We start from the raw sequence: 25,196 nt of genomic DNA on the forward strand, positions 1-25,196 counted from the left end.
TTTTAAAGTGTGCGCGGCTTCTGCCGGTTTTGCGAAAGGTGAGGGAATCCCCCCACCTCCCAGAAAAGCTAGGAAAGCCCTGCGCAGCGTCTCCCAGCAAGGAGAGGCTGCATGGGGCTATGGATTCTTTAGCCCCACACGGGGCTAAAGGGGAAGCCAAAACAGCGAGCGGGATCCATCCTGCTCGCTGCCTTGACTTGTGCCATAGTGGTGCGCAACCCCTCCGGCAGGGAGAGGTTGTGCACAGCCTGTACGCTGCTCTTTGGGGCTGGGGGGGAAATAGTTTTTTTCTTGATTTCCCTCCCTAAAAACTGGGTGCGCCCTATGGTCCGGTGCGCCCTATGGTGCGAAAAATACGGTACATTTCTATTTCCTCAATTCATCATATTATTCTTTTCTCCTTCCTCCCCTCCGCCCCCACTCGATTTCCTCTGCATACAATTTACAACAATCTTTGCATTCTACAATCTTCTCAAATCATCTATATATTCTTACTATCTTTCCTTACTAATTTTTTTTCCATCCAGTACTTCACATCTTAATCTAGGCATATCTTTTTTTGAGCAATATTTTGCCATAGATTCATCAAAGCATTTTTAATTTTGGATTTGACTGGTTTCTTATTATAGCAGATAATTTTGCCAAAATTAAATATTCATTTAGTTTACAAATCCATTCCTCCTTTGAGGGTATAGTTTGTGACTTCCAGCTAGCAGCAATCACTATTCCAGCAGCTGTACTTGCATATAGAAAAATTCTTTTTCCCCACCCTGGTATCTCATCATCTACTCTTTGCTGTCCCACCACCAATCCCCTGACTCTCAGGCTTCTTCCCTTGGTCCATCCCCCAGCTGGTTTCTCCCACTATTCCTCTGCCCCCAGCCGGCCCATGGCATTCCCTGAAAGTCCGCTGCAGAAACCCTAGTGCATTTTTTCTCAGCCTTGATCCCCCAGTTGCTATAATCTGACGACGTTGAGGAACCCAAGGTTGAGGTACCACTGTATGTAAATCCGGCACTGCCAGTAGGGGGCGCTATGCCCAGCCTGCTGCTGCTGCTCCAGTTAGAACTGACCCCCCCCAAAAAAAACACCCACCCACCCTCTGTGTGCTTGTGTCTCCCCTTTCCTAGGAAACCTTGTCAGATGTGATGGAGAGCTCTCCGCTCGGCGTGCACCTGCCCTTCGTGGGGTATTCGTACACCTACACGGCAGCAGCAAAGTAAGACGCCTTTGGGGGTGCCGGGGGGGCGCTTGGGTTGGGAACCCCTAGGCTGGTGTCAGAAGCCAGTTGCAGGCCCTGGAATTGAGGTAGCCGGACGCCAGGAGAGGAGAGGGGTGGCAGTGGTACACCTAGGCTGAATCTAGACCTATATAGAAAAAAATGCTTTTAAAAAAACGACCGTTTTAAAATATATATTGAATTTTTCATTAGCTCACCATCGCCATCTGGTGTCCCGTTTGTGTAATGCGCTTAAAACACACTTAAGACGTTACATTTGCAACCACGTAGTTGAGTCCCTGAGGGACGCGGGTGGCGCTGTGGGTTAAACCACAGAGCCTAGGACTTGCCAATCAGAAGGTCGGCAGTTCGAATCCCCTCGACGGGGTGAGCTCCCGTTGCTCGGTCCCTGCTCCTGCCAACCTAGCAGTTCAAAAGCACGTCCAAGTTCAAGTAGATAAATAGGCACTGCTCTGGCGGGAAGGTAAACGGTGTTTCCGTGCGCTGCTCTGGTTCACCAGAAGCGGCTTAGTCATGCTGGCCACATGACCCGGAAGCTGTATGCCGGCTCCCTCGGCCATTAAAGCGAGATGAGCGCTGCAACCCCAGAGTCGGTCACGACTAGACCTAATGGTCAGGGGTCCCTTTACCTTTACCTAGCTGAGTCCCTGGTCCCAAGTTGACCCCTGGGCAAAACGGTCCTGCGGCAACGTGGAGACACTGCCAGGATTGGGTCCGTGAGGCTCTCCCTTTTTCTCAGACAGAATGAGCCGGAGGAAAGAGGCCGCGGGGACGTCAGCATGGAGGTCGACAGCAGCCAGAGGACTTTGCCCCCAGAGCAGACCCCCAAGCAAACCCCGGAGGAGCTGGTAGGTTGGGGGACCAACTGGAGCCAGGATGGGGGGGTGGAGTGCCTGACCTGGTACCCCAGGGGCACCCCAGTGTCTGAGGTTTCACAGACACCTCCGTCTTACTCCCTACCAGGCATGCAAACTCCCGGATGGGCAGAAACTTGACGTGGCCACTTTCCTAGAGTTGCAGTCAGCACTTGAAGAGGAGTTGAGAAGCCGGGAGATGCTGTGTCAAGAGCTCAGCATGGTCAAGGTGGCCAACCAGACCTTTGCTAGGTGAGGGTTATGGGTGTTAGGATATTGATGTTCCATTCCACCTTAAGAGTGGGCCTGTGGAGTTGTTGTATGTTACGTCTGTTTACTTCCAGCACAACCTGCTGGGAACTTCCGTTGTGTATAGCTTTTGCTTTTACTTGGACATGAAAGAGAGCAGGCATGTTTTCTTTGTCCTGAACTACGCCGAATAAACTGCTTGAAAATATGCTTTAAGGGACGCGGGTGGCGCTGTGGGTTAAATCCCCACGACTGGGTGAGCTCCCGTTGCTCGGTCCCTGCTCCTGCCAACCTAGCAGTTCGAAAGCACCTCAAAGTGCAAGTAGATAAATAGGTACCACTCTGGCGGGAAGGTAAGCTTCCTTGACCTCCATTAATTCTCCTCGAATGCTCTCTTCCACATCCCTGTCTCCCCACACTTTCTCCCTCTCTTGATCTGGATTTTCTCATTCCAGAGTTACTCCATGAGAATTATCCCATTCGAGAGAGGGGAAAGGGTGCGAAGACAGGGATTTGGAGGAGACCCTCCTATGTTTCCACGAAGAATGAATAGAGTCCGAGGAAGCTGGACTTTCCATGTTAGACGGCAGACAGGGTGAATGGGCCCAATCCCCTCAGGCACATGAAAGATACTGAAATGATTAGTTAGGATACTGAAATGATTAGTTAGGGCATGAAAAACAAACCTAGTTTAGTTGTTCTTAACCATTTTTCAGTGGGATTTCTTTCTTAATTGTACTGTTTTACTGCTTTGTGTTTGCCGCTCCTGGGCTCCGTCGGCAGGAAGGGTGGTGTGGAGCTTTAATAAAGTTAATTACGCGAGTTGCTTCAGGGTAAGAACAGCAGTAAAACTTATATCTGAAAACAGTGTGGAGAAGATCAGGTACAGAATAACTAGAATATGCAGCGTTCATTGGGAAACTGGGGAAACCATGGAGGAGGGGGGATCCCAAAATTACTGAATTGTTTGATTGGAATTTCGAACGTGTTGTAAATTCTATGGAAAATATATATACTTGGATGATGGACTCAAGGGCATCCTGATCAAATTTGCAGATGACACCAAACTGGGAGGGGTGGCTAACACCCCAGAGGACAGGATCACACTTCAAAACAACCTTGACAGATTACAGAACTGGGCCAAAACAAACAAGATGAATTTTAATAGGGAGAAATGTAAAGTATTGCACTTGGGCAAAAAAAATGAGAGGCACAAATACAAGATGGGTGACACCTGGCTTGAGAGCAGTACATGTGAAAAGGATCTAGGAGTCTTGGTTGACCACAAACTTGACATGAGCCAACAGTGTGACGCGGCAGCTAAAAAAGCCAATGCAATTCTGGGCTGCATCAATAGGAGTATTGCATCTAGATCAAGAGAAGTAATAGTGCCACTGTATTCTGCTCTGGAGGAGGGGGGGATCCCAAAATTACTGAATTGTTTGATAGGAATTTCGAACATGTTGTAAATTCTATGGAAAATATATATACAGTGGTACCTCTGGTTGCGAACGGGATCTGTTCTGGAGGGCCGTTCGTGTTATGAAAAGAGCGCAACCCACAGCGGCGCGTCTGCGCACGTGCGGGTTGCGATTCGCTGCTCCTGCGCATGCGTGTGACGTCGTTTCGCACTTCTGTGCATGTGCGAGCGGCGCAACCCGGAAGTTACCCTTTCCGGTACTTCCGGGTCGCCGCGGGACGTAACCTGAAAGAACGTAACATGAGGTATGACTGTATATAAAATAATAATAACATTAAATAACGAGTAGATCAGTCCTTCTCCCAGGCTTCCCACTTTCGTCGCATCAAATACTGATTGTTTTGACTTTTCCTGCCCAGCCAACTCAAGGAAGCCGAGAGCCGCAATTTGGAACTGGAAGCTCAGATCAAACGCCTGGAGGAGCAGATCGAAGGGATGAGGCCGATGGCCGAGGAAGGCAAGTTTCACCGGAGCCCCTTCCCTCCTCCTGCCTGCAGCCCCTCGCCCAGCTTGCGTTCCTGGCAGACTCCGCTCTGCGCTGCGACCCCTCAGCTTGCTGACCAGTCCCTTCGGTTCCAGCTCTTTCACCCCCTTCCCTTCCACGGTTTGGAAGAAGCACGTGTCCCAAGGCCAACGCTGTGCCCAGAAGCAAGGCAGGGAGCTCGGCCCCAGCTGCACGCACGGACTGAGTGCTTCAGACTACAACTCCCATCATCCACAGCCAGCATGGCCAACAGTCGGGGATGGTGGGAGTCGCGGTTCAAAACGTCCGGAGGGAACCATATTGGTGACGGCGGGCAGTTGAAGGGAGGTGCACGCGAGAGAAAAAAATCGTTTTTCACACCACACATTGAAAGCATTGTGGTACCACTTTAAACCGTCATGGCTTCCCCCGGAGGATTCTGGGAGCTGTGGCTTGTTCAGGATGCTGCTAGACCTGTTGTTGTTTTTATTTTGATTACGTATTTTGTGGTTTTTATATTTTTATTTCGTTCTCTGAACTGCCTTGAGACCTCTGGGCTATAGGGCGGTATATAAATTCAAATAATATTAATATTATTATTAATAATAATACAGTGGTACCTCGCAAGACGAAATTAATTCGTTCTGCGAGTTTTTTCGTCTTGCGAGTTTTTCGTCTTGCGAAGCACGGATTTTGGAAAAGCTTCAAAAATCACCAAAGTCTTCAAAAACCTCAAAAAAGGCTACCACACCGCGTGCTATGAGTTGCTCCTCGAAGTCAAGTCACAACTGCACCCCCTGAATGCACCCTGGGTATTAACGGTTTTAAGAAAAAGGAAACAAACTTGCAAGACGTTTTCGTCTTGCAAAGCAAGCCCATAGGGAAATTTGTCTTGCGAAGCAACTCAAAAAATGAAAAACTCTTTCGTCTTGCGAGTTTTTCGTCTTACGAGGCATTTGTCTTGCGAGGTACCACTGTAGACCTACAGTGGACGCTCGGGTTGCGAACATAATCCATGTGGGATGCACGTTCGCAACCCGCAGGGGCGCATCTGCGCACGCGTGGGTTGCGATTCAGCGCTTCTGTGCATGTGCAAAGTGCTTCTGCGCATGTGTGATATCTGAAACCCAGAAGTAACCCGTTCCGGTACTTCTGGGTTTCGGAGCGTCCGTAACCTGAAAAAACACAACCTGAAGCGCCTGTAATCCGAGGTATGGCTGTATTTTCCTCCAAGAGCTACGATTTCCAGAGTAGTTTATCTATCTATCCCTCTTCACAGGGAACCCTGGGAATTGTAGTTTGGGGACGGGGGGATAGGGAGGTTTCCTAACAACGCTCAGCAACCTGAACAACCTACAGCTGCCAGGATTCCTTTGGAGGAAGCCGTGACTGTTTATAAAGTGGTCTCTTGGCTCTTTGGGGGTATGGTGCGTACTCAGAGCAGACCCCTTGGCCAACTTGAGCCCACTGATTCTGAGGCTATGTGCACACGAGCTGCTTAAAACACAGTGGGGACACCCCCACCCCCTGCCTTACCAGAGAGGGGGGCCACATTTCCAGAGAGATGACTGGGCTGTCTTTGCCCGATGTTCATCGCCGGATCCACCAGCAGGCTGAATGCTTGGATCTCTAGGCCCAGCTCCTCGCTGACTGGGTTTGGAGTGAGGAGGGAGCCTCCACCTGCCCCCCGGCCCCATCTAGCAGTAGCCTAGAACGAAAGGGCATAACTTGGAATAACCTATTAAACATTAAAAGCTTCCCTAAACTGGGCTGCCTTCAGATGTATTCTAAAAGTCTGGTAGTTGTTGTTCTCTTTGACATCTGGTGGTAAGGTGTTCCACAGGGCGGGCGCCACCACCGAGAAGGCCCTCTGCCTGGTTCCCTGTAACTTGGCTCCTCGCAGCGAGGGAACCGCCAGAAGGCCCTTGGCGCTGGACCTCAGTGTCCGGGCAGAACGATGGGGGTGGAGACGCTCCTTCAGGTATCCAGGCATGCCCTCCGAGTCTCAAAACCAGGACACACGTCTTCCCGTCTGTGTTCCTGCACAAGTCACATGCAAGATCATGGAGCCCTAAATACACTATTTTTCTCGGAGCTGTGCTCTCGCACAACGGCACGGTGCCCCAAAACGTGTTTGGGGGGCGCGCCATGCGAGATTACGGCCCTGAGAAAAGCACAAGGTCTCGGCGCAAAATCATGTGAGGTCACGACCCCAAAAATGGCCACTGTGCTCTTGCCAGGGCAGGGAATGAGATGTGCCAGTTTTTCTGGGACACTTGCAGGGTCTGTTCTATGCTCTGCCTCCGCTGTTGTGTCTCAAGTGCGGAAGAGTTGTTCATGCACTCAAGTCCTGCTTGGGGCATCTGGTTAGCTATTGTGATAACAGCTATTGTTGAACCAAATGGAGCCTTTATAATCCTGGTGCATCAGGCCTCCTCCTAGGTTCTTAGGTGTGCTGCAGGTGGTCTGTACTCAGGGCCGTCTTAGGCATATGCGGCACCGTGGTGCAAATATCCCTCCAGCGCCCCCCCCCCCCCCGTTTCCCAGAGTTGTCAACCTTTTCCCAAGCCTCTGCAAGGTTCGCTCTCCTCCCGAGGAGGCTTGGGAGGCAAGCTGCATGCCCACCAGCCATATGGTTGATGGGGCGCAGCTGGTGGGCCTTCAGGAGGGAAAGGGGAGGCCACCGGCAAAGCTGCGCAGCTCCCCCACTCGCTGGGGCTCCCACTAAGCCCTATGGGAACAGTGGCGTAGCGTGGGGGTGCAGGGGGGGCCGGCCGCACCGGGCGCAACATCTGGGGGTTAGGGTTAGGGGGCGCAAATCCATGGGTTAGGGGACGCAAATTACTTGCCTTGCCCCGGGTGCTGACAACCCACGCTACGCCACTGTATGGGAAAGACGGCTCTGTCTGTACGGGAGTGTGCTGGTCCCGTGGGTTACCCGAGAAGCGAGGTCCAAGTCCGGTCCGTGGTCAAAGGCGCAACATGGAGGCAGTCCGTAGTAGCTGAATCTGGGTGCTGAGCAGGGAGTCGGGCGAAGTCGGGAACAGGCTTGCAAGCAGGGAGCCAGGGTGGGTCAGGCAGAAAAGCAGGACAGGGTTCAGGCAGGAACTAGCAACCAACAATGTTGCTCCCGCAACCTGGGACTGGGGCTGGCTGGCTTTTATCTGCCCCGAGGCATAGGGCGGCCCCAATCCTCTGGTGACTCGCCTCTCCTGGCTTGGAGGCGAGCACTCCCCCTGCGGGAACTTAGTTCCCTCCGCCTCTCTGCCCTGAGCCTCTGCAGCTCAGGAGAGGCTGGGGGGTTACTGGACCCAGAGGCAACCTCAGCTTCCCCTGACGGGGCTGAGAGTGGAGCACCTGCAGGCAATGGGTCCTCCATCACCTCAGGAGCCAGAGCAGACTCAGCTGGTGCCTGCACCTGAGGATCCAGCACAGGTGAGGAACCTTCAGGCTCAGGCCCCAGCCCCGGCTCAGCTGGTTCTGGAGGCGGGGAATCCTGTGCAGGCTGGGATCCCTCAGGTTCAGCCTCCGAGTCTGAATCCCAGGCCATCACAGTGAGCCACGACAGCACATGAGAGCTGTCAATCGCCGAGGGTCAAGTGAGAAGCCTGCTGGCCTTTGTGCGCCGAGGGAAGCATAGCATGCGATGTGCGGCGCATGGCAACGGAGCCGCTTCTTTTGCCCAGCACGCCTGCCGGCTTGTTCCCGCATGCCTTGTAGGCTAGCTTCTTTCTCTGTACATTGTCCTCCCCTTCCCCACCTGTTCACCACCAACACCCCGCCCCCCCACAAAGGAAACTCGGCCCCACATTTCTCTTTTCCTTCCAGCTGCTCTGGGCTGGAGCCCCCGCTGGCCCCCCAACCACACCCACCCTTTCTTGTGCTGCGTGGAGCGCCTGGCAAATGTAAGCCTGACTCTGCAGGTTGCCGTACCTCATGGAGGAGGTGGGGGAGGGAAAGGGATATGTGTGTCCCCCCCCCTCGCCCCACAAGCTTAGGCTCCCTTCTGGGTGAGGAGGGGAGATGACCCTTTCTAGTCTGCCCAATATTGGGGTCCTCTGTCTCTGGGGCTCTGTGGGTCCTGCATCAACCTTCCGCGCCCCCCAAGTTCTGCATCCAGAATGCATTTTGCATTTTATTTTTGGAAAGAGGGTGGGTGCAGCTTATTTACATTCTCTTATGCAACTTTGCTTTTGTGTTTCAAATATTAGACTTCCTGGTTTGTTGCGTTTTTCTTGAAAAGGCGAGAGACGGGAAAGGTTTAATTTCAAAAGGACTAGAAACTTGGTACCCTAAAGACAAGGGGCTGTTCACAAATGGCAGCTGGGGGGTGTGGGTTTCTGGCTGGTTTGTGCACAGAGAAAGCAAGGAGCTGTGCTTTGACCTGGTCTCTCCCCCCAACCCACCCACTCGCCGCTGCCCCCCAATTGCCTGGCACTCTGCACCGCTGACTTCTGCTTTCTCTTTCCAGCAAGGCGGCACCATGGCATCTCGGCTTTGTGAATACCCGCTTGTGGTACCTCTGTACCGGCACTTGCTGCTTTTTTCTAGGGTACGTTCATCGCGCATGTGTGAACACACAGACCTCTCTCTCTCTCTCTCCCCTCTGCTCACCTGAAGCCAGTGCTTGCTTGGCCTGAGAGCGGCCTTCCGCTCCCAGCTCTTCTGGTATCGTGTTCTTTTACACACACACCCTGACTGACGGAAAGCCAACGAGGGCAAAAAACAGGCCCTGTGCAGAGACGGGGCACTGATTGCAGAAGAGGGATTAAAATACCTGAAAAACTGCCTCCTTCCCTACAGGTCCTCTTGGGGGCTGAGCTTGGCAGTGGGGCCCCTCTTGGTTGTCCCTCTGCCCTCAAAAGGATTGGGGGTGGGGTGGGCCTTCTCTGTAGTGGCCCCCAAAGTGTGGAACCCCCCTCCATTATGCAGCTTAGTGAGGCTGCTCTTGCACCCTGGCCTTTGACACATGAGGTGTATATTTTTAGACTTCCAACTTAATTTTAGGGATTGAAAGTTGTTTTGAACTGTTTTTTTAATGCAGTGTTTTAATCGGGTAACCCGCCCCACCCCCACCCCAGGGACCTTGGGGTGAAATAAATAAATAAATAAAATTAACGGCAATAAAAGCTGCCGTTTATTTAATAGCCTTTCTTGTGGCACATGGTTTTGGAATAATATGGCGCCAATGGGCCTGTCCGCTTAGGCTGAAGTGTTTCCCTGTTTTCTTACGCCTGAAAGTTCAGGCCGAAGGCCCAGCTTGCCAAGAACCGGGCCACTCCATCCCATTTTGCCGCCCCCCCAACCCCCCCCCAACTGGAGTCACATAGCCTTGGCTTCTGGCGGTATCGTGCAAGAGGTCCCAGAAGTCTCCGTACAATTTCACGGGGCTCTTGCAAGATCTTGCCAGAACCCAGGAGCCACTGCAACCACGTCCCCAGCGGTAGGAGACGCGCCTGAAGAATGCTCCTTGGATTCTGTCGCCTGAGGCAGCTGCCTCGGCCTGCCTCCTGGACGGGCCGGCCCAGAACTGTCTGCTCCAGTTCTGCTCCAGCCATTTTGTCCTCTTGAGCCCATTGTAGGCAACCTCGTGGGAGGCTGGCTGCTCCGTCTCTCCGTGAGTGCCAGTTCTTCACAGTTTGTTCTCCGCCAGCCTCTGCTGAGCACCACCAAGGACCAATCCATTCCTGAAGAAATCTAGTGTGCCAGGGAAAAAGGCACTGGCCTACTTCGACATGCTAGCTTTACTTAGGCAGGAACCTTTTAATTTTAGGGCAGAATACTCAGTTGTGAGGACACCTGGCCTTGCAGTGGTATACCCAGGCATGGCTTGTGTAAGAATAGGAGTGATTGAGCACAGACAAAGCAGGATCCCTCATACCTATGGGACCAGCTCTCCCGATATGCCCTGCGGAGGACCTTAAGGTCCATAAATAGCAATACCCTAGTGGTCCCGGGCCCTAAGGAGGTTATATTAGCTTCAACCAGAGGCAGGGCCTTTTCAACACTGGCCCCGGCCTGGTGGAACGCTCTGCCTCATGAGACCAGGGCCCTGCAGGATCTGATTTCTTTCCACAGGGCCTGTAAGACAGAGTTGTTCCGCCTGGCCTTTGGCTTGGAGCCAATTTGATTCCCTCCTTCTCTTTCTTTTTTCTTTTCCTTCTCCTCCTGTGATGAGGCTACATTTTAATATTTTAATGTTTCAATATTTTAATGTTTTATTTTAATTTTGTTTTTAAGTTGTATTCATTCAACTTGTTTTTGTTATTGCTTGTAAGCTGCCCTGAGCCCGGCCTTGGCTGGGGAGGGCGGGGTATAAATAAAAATAATTACTATTATTATTATACCTGAAAGCAAACCTTCCCAGGGGTTTAGGGCAATCCCAAGTTTTATTTCAAATAAGTGTCCTTCGGCTGAGGTTTCTGGGAAGCCAGGGCCTTTTTGGAGTGGCCCCGTCTGCCCAGAAACCTCAGCCCATTATTACAACAAGCGGGATGACTTACGGTCCCTTGTGGTTCCAGCAGCAGGGATCCGCTGGGTTTCAAACCCACTGGCTCCCCCTTTTCCCTGAAACCCAAGGGCTTCCTTCTCTCCTTATTCTGTCTTGACCAGCCTGTTTTCCCTTCCCAGGTACATAGGCCCTGCATCGTCAAGGTGGGTTACCTGCTCTTATGCACTGGCAGATTTGCCCTGGACGCCTCTCCTCGGAGCCTGGTGGAGGTGGCATGAAGGCCACCAGCGAGGGGGGAGACCCTTGTGCCCAACAGCTGCTGCTCAGTCCGCTCTGCCCTTGTCAGGTGCCTGGGACAACCTCCTTTATCACTTGCCAGCTGCCCCCAGAAGGGAGATTGGGGCCCAGAGGGCCGAAAGCCCCCTTCTGCTTGCGCCCTGGCAAGGAAGAAGACCCTTTGCGATCCAGATGCTGCCTGAACCAACGGCCGAGCCCACGCCACTCCCTGGGGCCTTGCTTCCCTACACTCTGAGCCCTGCCTCTGAAATTGCCTTGCTTTGTGAAAACAGCAGCTCACGTTAATGGAAGAAGCCAAGGAGGAATTTCCTAAAGGGCCACGAGTGGCCGAAGAGAACCCAGCAGAGACCCCCCCAAGACCTCTCAACCCCCAACTCCTTCCCACTTTTTATCCTCAGGCTGTTCCGCCTCAAACTTGAGGGGCAAAATTTGGGAGCTGCTGTAGGATCCAGGAATCCCAGCATCCTCAGTTTAACCCCTTAAATTCCTGTAGGGGAAGGAGCCCAGGAGTCCTGCCCCCCAGCCCTTCTAGTCAGCCCCCCATCTCTGATTCTGACATGGCTGTTTCCAAGAGGTGAAGGCTGGGGGGGGGGGATTCCTTCGTGGCAAGTGTCTTCCTGGGGACGCAGCTTCCACTTACCCCTTTTGCAACAACGAAGCGACGCTCCCCCCTCGGATCACGACTGCCGCCCCAATGACCCATGGCTGCTTTGCACCAGCTCCCACCCACCCCCTTGGGAGTTTGGCACAAGGGCAGTTGGCGGAGGAGCGGCTGATGGAAGAAGACTGGACTCGGATTCCAGTTTTGCTTGGAGGACGCTCTGCTATCGGCGGAATCTGCCCAAGCAGATGTTGTATGCCGTGCTTCCGAGTCACGCTTCACACCTGGGATTGGCTGGGCTAAGACTAGGACGGTCTCTGGGTAGCTGCCCCAAAGCCCAGGCGGGACCTTGGAGAAGACTGCAAAGCTAGGCATGTCTCAAGTTCGCTTGATGGGAACCGCCACCGGCAACAGAAAAATGACTTATACCTGCACTTCTACACTTCTGATACCTGGTGGCAGCACCAAGCCTTTCTTGCTCCACACTGCCGCACATACACAAGGTTGTTGGTAATTTATTTGGGATTGTGGTGTTTAGCTGTAAATCTTATTTCCCCCTCCAGCAGGTGGCGGACCTCTGTTCCCTGCCTCTTCCAAAAGGTGTGCGCGCACTCGTCTCTAACGAAGGGAAGCGCACAGGAGAATGTTATCTTGAAGTGGGGGGGGGGGACTGTGCTAGTTTTAAGGTTTTGCACTATGCTTTCCTCTTGGTCCCTGGTCACCTTCCTTTCTCCCCATATTTATTATTCCGTCTCTCCCCTCCCCGTCCCCTCCTTTGTGTAATAATATGGCACACAGGGGCTGGATGCATGAGAACACTGTACATTTGTGACAATGTGTGTTAAGGATGTTGCTGCTCCCTCTTCAGAGATGAAATAAAATTGGATTCTTCCGTAGCCTTTTGCTGCACTGCAGTGTAGGAATTTTGCAACTAAGGGCCAAGACAAAACACGGGAGGGGAAGGAACTGGGGCAGGGGGCAAGACACACTCATGCCACCATCACAAGCAACTCCATGCTTTCACACGTGACAAGGAAAACGACTGTCTCACGCACCGATTTTTGCAGAACAGAGCTCTCTCTGTTTCCTTAGAGCACCCACCGTGGTGGGGTTTTTTTACTGGCACCAGAATTTATGTTCCACAAGCTTCCGTTCCTCCTCCTCCTCCCCCCTCGAGCCCCCCACCCCACCCCCAAAACCACCAACATTTAGCAGGGGAGGCTGTGGTGTGAAAACTGTCTCTTTAGTATAAATAGGAGTTCACAATTCTATAATTTAAACACTCTTCAGACACAACAGTAACAAACGTTTAGAGAGCAGGTAGTAAAGTGACGAAGGCACGGGGGGGCGTCATCGTCGCAGCTTCCGGGTGTGTTCTTCTGCGGACTTTGGGGGGGGGGGAGTAGTTTGGGGGTCTCGGCTGCCAGACACCAGCTGGCAGGCAAAGGCCGCAGGACCGGGAGGGGAGGGAGGCAGACAAGAGTGCGAGGGCAACATGCATTTGGGAGGCGGGGGGGGGGGGGGGAGAGCAAAAGTAATACTGTCAGTCAAGGTCTCTGAAAAGGATCCAAGCAGACCGGGGGGGGGGGGCAAGGCAGAGTCCCTCCTCTGCTCCCCACGTTCTTCTGACCAGGCTGGGATGAAGCGGGTGTGAAGATTGTGTGAAGTGGCTCGGCACCCAGTATGGCTTTTTTTCCTGGGGAAGGGGAGCCAGTCCCGTGGTCGTCAGTCCTCTGAGAGAGGGGGTTTTTCACCCACCCACCCATCCCAGTTGGTTTCTCTGGCAGCTGGGCCGCGTTTTGCAAACATGCAGAGCTGACGATGGGTTCACAGTGAGCATAGCGTGACATACAAGACGGGTCCCCTTGCCAGGCTGGCGTCTGTCCGCCCGCCTTCGAGCCTTTGCCGGGCAGCTGATAGGTGGTCCCAAGGTGACGGCTCGTGGCGAACGCGGGTGGTTGGGCTAGAGGCGGGCAGAGTCTCCTGGATGCATCCTGAATGCTAAGGGCCCAACCCCAGGATGTGTGCAGGTATTACCAACGAGAGCGTGGGCGCCTCTGGGCATGCGCAGGTGGCCACCGTAAAATGACAGCCAGCTCCCCTGGGATCCCAGGGAAGTTCCTAACGCCCTCTTGTGTTAGAAACCAGGCATGGCAGGCAGGCTGCCCTGCCTTCAGAGCAACTCAGTCAAGCCCTGCTCCTGGCCAGGCTTGCCGCCACCGGAAACGCTATAAAACAAGAGCTGCTTTTGAATCCACTGGGCAGCGCCAGGCCTTAACCAATTCTACTGGTGAGTTTGGAGACTGTTACAGGCACAAATCCTGGCCCCCCATGACCACGATAAACAGGCAAACTGGTAGGACAAGGGATGCTTCTGCAGAAACCAGCATCCTTTATCCTGGCTCTTGCTGGAAGCTCAGATATGCAGGGCGAGGAGCTGCAAACGGAATACTACTCCCCACAAAGAAAACTGCTCTTAGTGCATGTAGCCCAGGGCTTCCCTCTAAGCCTGTCGGTGCTAAAGCAAAAGCAGCGAGAGGGAGAAGTCCAGGGATCCTCTTGGAAGTTTGCGGGAAGTTTTCAGCCCAGGTTATTGGAATTTTTTTGCCCAGCACCCCTCCCCAAACTGCACCCTCCCAGGTGTTTTGGGCTACAACTCCCCACGGCTGTGCAGGCTGGGCCTTGTGGGAGTTGTAGTCCCAAACGCCCAGAGGTCGCCGGGTTGGCGAAGGCTGCTCTGCCTGTACTCCAGGGTGTAAGATAAACCGCACAAGTGTGGCACTGCGTACATAAGTGCAGGTGTGGTAAAGAGAGGCTCAAAGCTGCCCCAAATTGTACTATTAACGCTTATGAAGCAATAAATAAAATAGAACACACTTGCAGAAAACTGGCTCTCTGTGCCTGTCTCTTAAGACTGCCCTCAATCGCCAAAGGATCAAAGGATGTTAGGAATATTTTAAATGGCCACATACTGAATGAAACACGTGTATTTCTTTGAATCCATTCTGGAGCAGCTGTTTTCTGCAACAGGAGGGGTTGTAGCTGGCACTAAGCCCTACTTTGAGTAGACCCACTTAAATTACCCGGCCTAACTTAGGCCCACTAATTCCAATGGGTCTACTCTGCGTAGGGCGTCGCATCAGGTGCAACCCAGAATCCTCAAGCAGATCAAAACCTTTCCCAAAATAGACACATATTTCTATGATTTTTTCTGTGGGCAGAATACAGATAGGCGGCTGAAATGTCTAGAGATAAGCTCTACTGGGATCCTGGCCATGCCCCAACCAAGACCTATCATGGCATCTCCAGGGCTCTCTTAAGGCTCTGCGCAAAGTTATGCACCAGAACGGCTGCCCAGCCTGAATTTCTGCCCATGCTGCTCTTTGCTTCAGCCCTCGGAAGGGATTCCTTCCGTCTCTGGCCAAGAGGCTTGGGGAGAAAAGAAAGCAGACGGTTTTCTCTGCCGCCGGCAGCCAACAGCATCACAGAATTGGCTCCACCTAAAATATTTGCCCTCTCCTACTAAGCCACATCCGCAGTAGGAAAACCACCAAGCCCCAAGCAACCATCTACCGGGACAGATGAACTTCCAGTTACTGCACGGATAATTCCGCTTCCATATCCTGTACTCTTAAACATCTTCCACTAGTGCCCAAATTTGTTCTTCTGAAAACAAGCTGGCAGCTGCTCTTCCTGTAAATGCAAGCCTTCAAAGTCGAGGGTTTGAGACTCTGGGCTTCTGAGCGGCTGAAACATCCAACTGATTTCCTTGCACCTGCCTGGGGTTGGCAGCCCGTGATCAACTTTAGGAGGGCTGGCTATTTAAAATGTGCATTGGAAGACTGGGCGCACATATGTCGGTCAAACTAGGGTGGGCGTAGGGAAAGCCATGTGGTACAAACAGGCCCGAGCAGTTGAGGGCAGAGCGCATCTTGCTGGCCCAGAGACGAGATCGAATCCAGAGGCAGATCCGTGGAGGAGAGAAAGAGCTGAGAAACCAAGCTGCGTGTCAGCTCAGTTCAGAGGAAAAGGTCCGTTTTGCTTCTGAAAGGACCACAGAGAAGGTTGTGAGGATGGGCAGCTGTCTAGGCCCCAAGGCTGGGACACGGGACGTCGGCAAGAGGACCCGGGCAGTATCTCGCTGGATCTCAAACACCTGGCAACGTGTGTCTGCGGACCAGTTGGTTACACTGGGAGGAGGAGGAGGAGAAGGAGGGAAAGTTGGGGAGATACACCTGCTGTTAAAGACTGAAAAGACCCTGCTGGCAGAGGGGAGGGTCGTGGGTCCCGCAAGAAACCGGGACGCGTTGTGCAAAACACACGTAAATTTAAAACGAAGAGATGAAGAGGAGGGGAGGTGTTCTTCCTTCGGGGCTGGGCCGTCCTCCCCCTGTGCAAAAGGGATTCCTTCCGCTTTCTCCGAGGAGCTGGGTGAGGGCGGGTGAAGATCGCAGACGGGTCCTATCCAGTCCAGAGCAGCAGGGCAGCTGGAAGGCAGTGAGGAATCCCCGCCTGGGAGACGAGGGGCAAGGGGGCAAGGTGGGGTGGAGGCAGCTCAGTTCACCCTTGTGCAAAATCTGCCCCGGCAGCAGCCTGTGCTAAGATCTTAGCTTTAAATATGGTTCATATTAATACTTTTTTTTCTTTAAATAGCTGAGAAGAAGTGCAAAGGGTCCTGTGCTACATAGGTCTCAATATATTAACTCTGTTAGTCTCTCTCTCTCTCTCTCTCTCTTTTTCCATACAGTTAAGTGTCACAGGCGAAGGAGGAAGGGGATAACCTGTACATACTCAGAAGCTGCTGGAGAGGCGGAGAGCTTTGCCACCTTGACCAAGGGGCCTCGGCAGGGCAAAGAGTCACAGACACCTGTGAGGAGAAGGTCAGCCAAAGGAGGGGGGGCGCCGTCCGGTTATACCACAGTGCCGCTGGGAGAGCCGCCATTCTGGGAGTTCAGGGTCTGAAAAGTAAACAGGGTGGGGGAGAGAAGAGTTTTAAGCACGGAGAAGAAAAATAGCAGGTCAGGAAGGGCTGCTGGGCTCCTTCTCCCCGAGATGCAAGTACAGGGCGGTTTGGAACTTTTATGTATACAGTTTATATACACTGCTTAGTAAAAAGAAAGTGGTTTATTTAAAATAACATGGGATTAAAACTAAAGCCATCTAATACATGCCTTCTGAAAGGTAAATAAGGTAAAGGTAAAGGGACTCCTGACCATTAGGTCCAGTCGTGGCTGACTCTGGGGTTGCGGCGCTCATCTCGCTTTACTGGCCGAGGGAGCTGGTGTACAGCTTCTGGGTCATGCGGCCAACATGACTAAGCCGCTTCTGGAGAACCAGAGCAGCGCACGGAAACGCCGTTTACCTTCCCGCCAGAGCGATACCTATTTATCTACATGCACTTTGATGTGCTTTCGAACTGCTAGGTTGGCAGGAGCAGGGACTGAGCAACGGGAGCTCACCCTGTCACAGGGATTCGAACCGCTGACCTTCTGATCGGCAAGTCCTAGGCTCTGTGGTTAATATATATATTTTATATATTATATAATATATATATTATATTACATTATATATATTATATTATATATAATATAATATATTATATTATATATAATATATAAAGGTAAATAAATATATATATTTAACTAATTATTATAGAAAAAATGAGCGAAGAAAAGGAAAAGAAGGTTTAAGAATTGAGTATCAGAGCTCCTGAAAGCTTGGGTAAGAATGTATGTCTTTAAGCCAGGGACCATGCAAATACTCCCACATGCAGCATGGCCAGGGATCAGGGATGATGGGAGTTGTAGTCCAACAAAATCTGCAGGGCTGCAGGTTACCACACCTGCTTCCAGAGGAGTTTAAATCAGGTTACTGTCCCTGCCTCTCAGGCCACCTGGGGAGGGTGTTTCAAAGGGCCACCACTGACAGAGCCCACCTCTGCGTTGCCCCCCAAGAAGCAAGCCAGGCCTTCTCAGAAGCATTTAAGCTTTACTGCTGCCTTATGCCCAGACTGGTCCTTTGCTTCCCCAGCTGGAGAAAACAGGCGTTGAGCTTGTCCGTCTGCCTGTCTGCCCACTCAGAATTAAAGTCAGGAGGGAAAGAAGGAGAGGCAGGCAAGCAGGCAGGTATCAGCCACTGCCCTGAAGGCCCAGCGCTGGGTTTTCTCCAACTAGACGGGAGCAAACGGTACTGGGAAATGGTAGCATCTGTTTGCGGGGTGGGGGTGAGGAGTTGTGCAGTAGGCCAGAAGCACTGAGAGAATTGCTACAGGAAGCTGTTTAATGGCCGGCTGGGATTTGCTCCCCAGTGAAATCAGGAGAGAAGAGACCCTCTCACTTGCCCTCCCGGATCTTGGCCTCTTTACTCCACCCAAAGCTGTTTCGCAGCAGTTTTGCTCCTCTTTTCATGTGCTTAAAAGAGTGTCTGGCCAGGACCCAAATCCCCACTCAGACAGGGACTTCACACTGGGCGACCCCGGAGGCCGGCCACTATCTCTTAAGCCTAGCCCACCTCGCAGGGTTGCTGTGAGGACGAGACGGGGCAGAGTGGGGAAGAGAGCCACGTATGCCACCTTCCGCTCCCTGGAGGAAAAGGTGGAATATAAAATAATGAGCCAAAAAATGAGACCACCTCATCTCTCTCGATGGCGTTCTGAGAGCACACAATGCAGCTCCTATCTTGCTTGTTCTCCTGGGCCTCCACTAAGCTGATCTTCTGTATTTGTGCCTGGGCTTCAATAAGGAATGAAGCATTCGGCTGGTTTGGTGAATAGATTTTGCTTCATCACTGATGGAAGCATTTCACCACTGCAGTGTTTGGGGCCAGGGCTGGGCAGGGCTCCCCCAACCCACTCTCTCTCCTCCTAGCCTGTGGTTTGGCTTAATGGCCTGCGCCATCGGAGGCGCCACACCGCACAAGCAGCAACGCCCTGCTCCCGTTCTGGACTTGCGGCTCTGGGGGATAAACAAAGGTGGATTCGTGGGAGACTGCCTGGGTTGCTGGACTCAGGGACTTCCTTCACAACTGATGTGAAAGGAAGGATGAAGGAACCAAGAGGAAATGGGCACAGGGAAGAACAACACTGGGATGAAGAGTCCTGTGAGCTCGCAAGATCCCTGCTGATCAAGCTAATGGAAACCAAGCTGACATTCTGCTGGGAACATTTCATTATTCCACGGCGGTCTAACGTGCAGCCGTCCAGTAACTGAAGCTCTGGGCTTTGGGAAGGAGGCATGAGAGCTCTGACAGGGTCCTAGAGCCCTCCATCCTGCTTCCCAAAGCCTAGTTCAGTGGTTCTCTACCTGTGGGTCCCCAGATGTTGTTGGACTACAACTCCCATCATCCTGGAGCTCTGGCCTTGCTAGCTAGGGGTGATGGGAGTTGTAGTTCAACATCATCTGGGGACCCACAGGATGAAAGGATGGCCTAGTTGGTGCTTTTCCAGCTTTGGGAAGGAAGTGGGAGGGCTCTAGGACCCTGCCACAGCCTCGTCCCTCTTTCCCAAAGCCCAGTGCCATGATTAGCAGGTGCTGGGAAGGAAGCATGAAGGCTGTGGGTCCCTGTCTCTCCCCACCCCCAAATTTTGGCCTCTCCCCCGCATGCGACAAGGCAGTGAGCAGCCCACAGGTCCCATGTTGAAGTACTCCTGTGGCCCACTTGGTGTGAAAAGTTGGCCTGCCCTGCTCTAGATCGGTCCCACTCGCTGTTACCTCCTCCTGGTTGGTGACCAGCAGTTCTCCAGGGTCTCAGGCCAGAGCCTTTCCCAGCAGATGCTGCCAGGACTGAACCAACGTTAAATAAGTTGGAGTCCTTGTTATTAAATATACCAAGAAAAAAGCACACCAAGAACTCTGGGCCAATATAAATTTCAATAGTGGGAGTGGTAAATCTGACTACGGACTAACATGAACTTATCTCTACTCATAAACTTTTATCTCTAAACACTGTAACAAATTATTGTGTTACACATATCCGAGTTTGAGATCTCTGTAATCCTTGTCAGAATACATACTTTGGAATGGGTTAGTTTTTGTTATAATTGACTCTTGATTTGCGAGGAGGGACCTCTCCCACTATTGAAATTTATATTGGCCAGAGTTCTTGGTGTGCTTTTTTTTCTTTGCCAGGGCTGAACCAGCCTGCTGGTTGCATGCCCTACTGTGAGCCACGCCCCTTTCCCAGGACGGCTTCCCCTAGATCAGAAGCGGCCACTTCCTAGGGCAACCCAAGCATTGAAGCCCTCCTGCCAGCGTCAAGGGGCTGCCCCACTCACCGCCTTCCCTGGCCTGGCCCACGTGCAGATGAGACCCTCCTGGCAGGCAGTGATGATGCAGTCCTCCAGAAACAGCAGCACCGTCAGCCGCTCGTGGGCAATCTTCTTGCAGACGAGGGGCTCCAGGAGGGGCACTTCGTTGATGCGGGGGCACAGCGCCGTGCCCAGGACCTTGGCCGTGTCCAGCTTGCTCCGGGGGACAACGTTCAGCTTGTCGTTGCTCTTGCTAATGTTGCCCAGGCTGTGGTAGCGCTTGTGCTCCTTTTCGGCGTTCTTGTCCTTCCGCTCCTGCAGGGTGAGCGTGGCGAACTTCCCGATGCTGAAGGGCACCGCGCCGTCGGCCACGTGGCTCTTGGCGGCGCTGGTGACAGCTGGGTGTGGCAGGCTGTTGGAGCGGGACAGCGAGCGGGGCAGGGGCCCCCCGCCGGCCTCGGCTGCCAGGTTGCTCCCGCCGCTCCCGGAGGGGGGGATTCCGGCGCTGAAGGTGTTGGTGAGCGTTCGGGCCCGGGAGAGCGGGTGGTGGGGGTACAGGACGTCCTCCGTCAGGTCCCAAAGGCAGAACTGGGTGTCCTGGCCGGCCGACCCAAACCGGTAAGTCACCGTCGGGGTGCTTTTGGTGCTGTGCTTAGAGAGGTGGGACAACGTGCTGCTGGTCCGCACCCTGCAGAAATTGGCAGAGTCCTGGATGTCCTCGTCGCTGCCGCTGAACTCGCCGCTCTCGTCATCCTCCGTGCTGGTGGTGAAGGGGTCAAAGGCCACCGCGTTGACCCACGACTTGTGGCCGTGGCCCCTGGCGATGACCCGGCCCTCGGCAAAGGACCAGACCGTCACCAGGTCATCCTCGCCGCCCGTCACGATGTAGCGGCCGTCGGGGCTCCAGCAGACGCACAGCAGCCCCCCAAAATAGCTCTTCATCATCCCCTGCAGGAGCATGGAATCAAAGTGGAAGACGCGGAGGCAGCCGTCTTGGCTGACGCAGGCCAGGTAGCGGCCGTCGGGCGAGAAGGCAAACTCGTTCAGCGCTCCTTCGCCCACCGCCCACTTCAGCAGCGGGTTGCGGGCGCTCTTGCTCTTGCAGGCGTAGACCGTGAAGCCCTCGCCCTGCTTGAGGAGGGTGTACTGGGGCGAGGCTGAGCCGCAGGGGTGCTCCACGTTGTACAGGTACAGGTGGCCGCTGGCGTGGGAAGCCAGGAAGAGGCTCTCCGTCTCGGGGATCCACTTCACAAAGGTGACCTTTGTCTTGTCAATCAGCCTCTGTCAGGTGGGAGGCAAGGAGAAAGGTGAGTTGAGAGGGCCCATGGAGCTCCCCCAGCCATTCAGTGCAGCCCTCCCTGCTTGAAGTTGCTGGGAACAGGCCCACAAATGTGCACCACACTCTCACTATAAAATATTTAACAGGAACGAGTCTCTTAACTGCCCTTAGTGATCTCTAGGCAGAGATCATCAGCACAGGCCACGGAGACTCAACAAGAGGTTATGAAGAGCTACCGCTGCAACCCCCAGCACTAAACAGCACATTCAGAACTAGCCTTGGGCCAAACTCCTGGGCCACCTTTGGCTTGAAGTACAGTGGTACCTCTGGTTACGTACTTAATTCATTCCAAAGGTCTGTTCTTAACCTGAAGCACCACTTTAGCTAATGGGGCCTCCCGCTGCCATCGCGCCACTGCCGCGCGATTTCTGTTCTCATCCTGAAGCAAAGTTCTTACCCCGAGGTACTATTTCTGGGTTAGGGGAGTCTGTATCCTGAAGCGTATGTAACCTGAAGCGTATGTAACCCGAGGTACCACTGTACTTCTTTTTCCAAGGCATCATTTCCTGGGCACAGCTCTATGGCTATGAACTGGCAACATTTCCCAGCTGCCTTTCTGAAAAATCTCTCAGGGCGACTTAAGCATACAATTGACAAGCAGTCACATTAAACCACACTTTGATTGTTTAAGCCAACTAAAACTTGTAGGCCTACACGTTATAAGCAATTAACAGCAGCAATTAAGGGAAGAGCGACATTTAAACAGAGGCCCTAACCCAAGCCCATTGACCTGGGAGGAATGAAATAAGAGACTCCAATTGATCTGTATCGACTCTGAGTCGCTGCTTCTGCAGAACACACTGGACTCACCTCCTCGTTGAAGAGTTTACTAGTATCCTTCTTGATGAGATCCAGGTACTGCACTTGCCCAGCCGAGAAGCCAACCAGCAGTGAGATGCTTTCGGAAGCAGCTGTGAACTGGTTGAAGTCGTGGCAAGTGGGCTGCGTCCCCTTATAGATCCGCTTGTCGATGGGCTTCTTCAGGTCGATAGACTGGAAAGCCAACAAAAATAGAATGGGTGGGAAGTTAAGACTGCAGGAATCAAGCACTGGAAGGGAATCTGACATGGAAGGAAGAGATGGCAAAGCCACCTGCCGACACTTCCTTCACTTTGCGTAAGAGAAACAGAGGGAGTGCCTACAGCTGTGTGTGGAGCACAGCAATGGCCTCGGAGCACACAGAGCCCTCTCTGGAGACAGGCACCGACCCCACATTTCTTGGCCTTTCAGCAACTGCCGTTCTCCACCCATTTCGTATCGGCTACCTTCATCAGCTTTGCAAGCAAGGCTATGAAAGTCACTCACCCCACACCGACCACTTTGTGGTCTAACAGCTGCGGGTGGGAAGGAGCCTTTATTAAGCTCTCCTGCCTGGTTACGCTGAAGCGATTCTCAGTTGCCACAGGAGACCACAGCTCCAAGTTAAGCAATAGCATCCTTTTGTCATTTTGCATTCCTGCTTTCCCTAGCCATCGTCACCGGCAAATACCTCTGCAAGCAACTGATTCTCCCTCTTGCGAAGAATTGAATCCACACTCCTCTGGCTTCTGAGATTAGCCACCGACCAGCCCATTTCCTTACCAACCCCTGGCCATTTCTGAGCCCTGTTCTCCTGCCACCATAGCCTCCTCTTCCACATCACCCCAATGCCTTCCCACCTGGCTTCTGCCCATCTCCCGGCAACCTGGCTGCTCCTTCCCTCTCCACATCCTCAGCTGCCCTTTCAGCATCCTCCTCCTTGCACACCCTTCCTCAGCGTGACTACAAAACACACGCACAGAAAACCCCGATACTGGGACAGCTCTGCCGGTTAGAGGCTCTCGATCCCAGGGCTGTGGGTTCAATAATAATAATAATAATAATAATAATAATAATAATAATAATAATAATAATAATAATAATAATAATAATTTATTTATACCCCACCCATCTGGCTGGGCCTCCCCAGCCACTCTGGGCGGCTTCCATAGAAACCAAAAATACAGTAAAATATCACATGTTAAAAACTTCCCTGTCTTAAGATGTCTTCTGAATGTCAGGTAGTTGTTCATCGCTTTGACATCTGTTCAAGTCCCCCAAAATCCTTGCATGGCAAGGGGTGGGACGAAAAGAGCCTCCTGGTTGCTACAACAACTCTCAAAATTGTCTCCATCTTTTCTGGTCCTACCCCCCCCACCCCCCCCAAACCTCCCTCTTCTGCCTACCTGCGCACCCCCACTTCCTCCCGCTCCTCACCTGGCCCAGCCCCACCCCACCCACCGCCCCCACCCCACCCACCGCCCCCCTCCCTCTGACCTCCCCCACCCCACCCCACCCCACCCCCCAAGCTCGTCGGGCGCTCACCCTGCGCCCCCGCCCCGGCGCGCCCCCGGAGCCCGAGTAGAAGTACAGCTCTCGGCCCAGGTTGAAGCAGACGCGGCTGCGCTCGGCGGCCAGGCCCCCCGGGTCCCCCTCCCCGCAGGGGTCGCCGCCTCCTCCTCCTCCTCCTGCCCCTGCGCCCCCCGAGGCCGGGCTGAGGCGCACCAGCGAGAGGCGCACGGGGGGCAGCGAGGGGGCGGGCGGCGCGGGGGCTCCGAGGGGGACCCCGGAGGGCGGCGGGGGCGGGGGCGGGGGCGGCGGGGCGGCGGCGTTGGCCGAGGCGGGGGGGGCGGCGGGCGGGGCGGGCCTGGCGCGGGGCTCCGGGGCCCCCAGCAGCCGGTAGGAGCCCTCTCGGGTGCGGAACTGGCTCTTGATCTCGTGCGGCGGCGGCGGCGGGGACGGGCCTCCGTCGGGGACCGGCGCCGCCGCCGCGGCTGAGGCCGGGGGAGCCAGCGCCGCCGCCATCTTCCCGCCGGGCCGCGGCCGCCGCCTCCTCCTCCTGCCTGCCTGCCTGCCTGCCTGCCGGAAGTCGCGACCCGCGGCTCACCTCGCCGCGCCCGGAAGCTGCGCCGCGGCGCCTTGGCAACGCCGGGGGGGGGGAGGTTGCCGGGCGACGGGGGAGCCCCGCCTCCCTGGAACGACGGGGCGGGGCTTGGGGGAGAGGGCGAGGTCCTTAGCAACCGAGGGAGGATGCGGGCCTTAGCAACGGGGCCGGCGCTTAACAGGCCTGCCTCAGGAGCAGGGAGGATGGAGGGCAGGGGGCCTTCGGAAGCGGGAAAAATCTCAGGGCGGCAACACAAGGGCCTTCTCGGCAGCGGCTCCCTGTCTGTGCAAGGCTCTCCCCAGGGAGGTTCAACTGGCACCTTCCATTACAGTTTTACCTCAGTTACAGATAGGTAGCCGTGTTGGTCTGCCATAGTCAAAACAAAACAAATTCCTTCCAGTAGCACCTTAAAGACCAACTAAGTCAGTTCTTGGTATGAGCTTTCGTGTGCATGCACGAAAGAAGTGTGCATCTGAAGAAGTGTGCATGCACACGAAAGCTCATACCAAGAACTGACTTAGTTGGTCTTTAAGGTGCTACTGGAAGGAATTTGTTTAGTTTTACCTCAGGTTACAGACTCCGCTAACCCAGAAATAGTGCTTCAGGTTAAGAACTTTGCTTCAGGATGAGAACAGAAATCGTGCTCCGGCGGTGCAGCAGCAGCAGGAGGCCCCATTAGCTAAAGTGGTGCTTCAGGTTAAGAACAGACCCCCGGAATGAATTAAGTACTTAACCCGAGGTACCACTGTATACACTTTTAGGTGCCAGGCAAAAACATTCCTTTTTTAACCAGGCGTTTGATCTGATTTACATACAATGCCCTTTTAAAATGTGGTTTTTTAGAGTGGGGTGGGGTTGTTGCAATGTTTCTCTTATTTTGATTATATAATTTGTGGTTTTGTGTTTTGTGAACCACCCTGAGACCTCCGGGTATAGGGCAGTATATAAATTCAATTAAAAAAAAATTCCTTCCAGTAGCACCTTAGAGACCAACTAAGTTTGTTACTGGTATGAGACAAATTTAGTTGGTCTCTAAGGTGGTACTGGAAGGATTTTTTTTTATTTTGTTTCGACT

General features: G+C 53.4%; 2 protein-coding genes across 7 annotated transcripts in view; one reads left to right on the top strand and one right to left on the bottom strand.

Moving 5' to 3' along the window:
- The window catches only part of DMPK (DM1 protein kinase), a 53,839-nt gene extending 41,308 nt beyond the window's left edge, over positions 1-12,531 (top strand). For 2 of the 6 annotated variants that reach the window (XM_081868940.1, XM_081868941.1), the window contains exons 9-15: positions 1,131-1,219; positions 1,980-2,088; positions 2,204-2,346; positions 4,183-4,280; positions 8,115-8,191; positions 8,762-8,838; positions 10,917-12,531. In XM_081868940.1, the coding sequence (XP_081725066.1) occupies positions 1,131-1,219; positions 1,980-2,088; positions 2,204-2,346; positions 4,183-4,280; positions 8,115-8,191; positions 8,762-8,838; positions 10,917-11,319 (996 nt within the window). In that variant the 3' untranslated portion in view covers positions 11,320-12,531. Of the gene's footprint in view, positions 1-1,130; positions 1,220-1,979; positions 2,089-2,203; positions 2,347-4,182; positions 4,285-8,114; positions 8,192-8,757; positions 8,839-10,916 lie in introns of all 6 variants that reach the window. The other 4 variants (XM_081868942.1, XM_081868943.1, XM_081868944.1 and 1 more) reach the window with 4 other exon arrangements.
- A 331-nt stretch (positions 12,532-12,862) lies between these two features.
- DMWD (DM1 locus, WD repeat containing) lies at positions 12,863-24,044 on the bottom strand. The gene is made up of 4 exons (XM_081869024.1): positions 23,563-24,044; positions 22,030-22,212; positions 19,908-21,161; positions 12,863-16,593 (listed from the first exon to the last, which is right to left on the bottom strand). Exons 1-4 carry the CDS (start codon positions 24,040-24,042, stop codon positions 16,546-16,548), a joined length of 1,965 nt encoding a protein of 654 aa, XP_081725150.1. The 5' UTR covers positions 24,043-24,044; the 3' UTR covers positions 12,863-16,545.
- Between the last annotated feature and the right edge of the window lie 1,152 nt (positions 24,045-25,196).

This window comes from Podarcis erhardii, assembly GCF_964252035.2.
Source record: "Podarcis erhardii genome assembly, chromosome: 7".
Classification (NCBI taxonomy): Eukaryota; Metazoa; Chordata; class Lepidosauria; order Squamata; family Lacertidae; genus Podarcis; species Podarcis erhardii.

Coding starts and splice junctions, on each gene's coding strand:
- DMWD (XM_081869024.1), bottom strand. CDS start 24,042: ATGGCGGCGGCGCTGGCTCCCCCGGCCTCAGCCGCGGCGGCGGCGCCG. Junction 22,213..23,562: donor CGCCGGGGCGGGGGCGCAGG/GTGAGCGCCCGA, acceptor TTGGCTTTCCAG/TCTATCGACCTGAAGAAGCC. Junction 21,162..22,029: donor GTAAACTCTTCAACGAGGAG/GTGAGTCCAGTG, acceptor CCCACCTGACAG/AGGCTGATTGACAAGACAAA.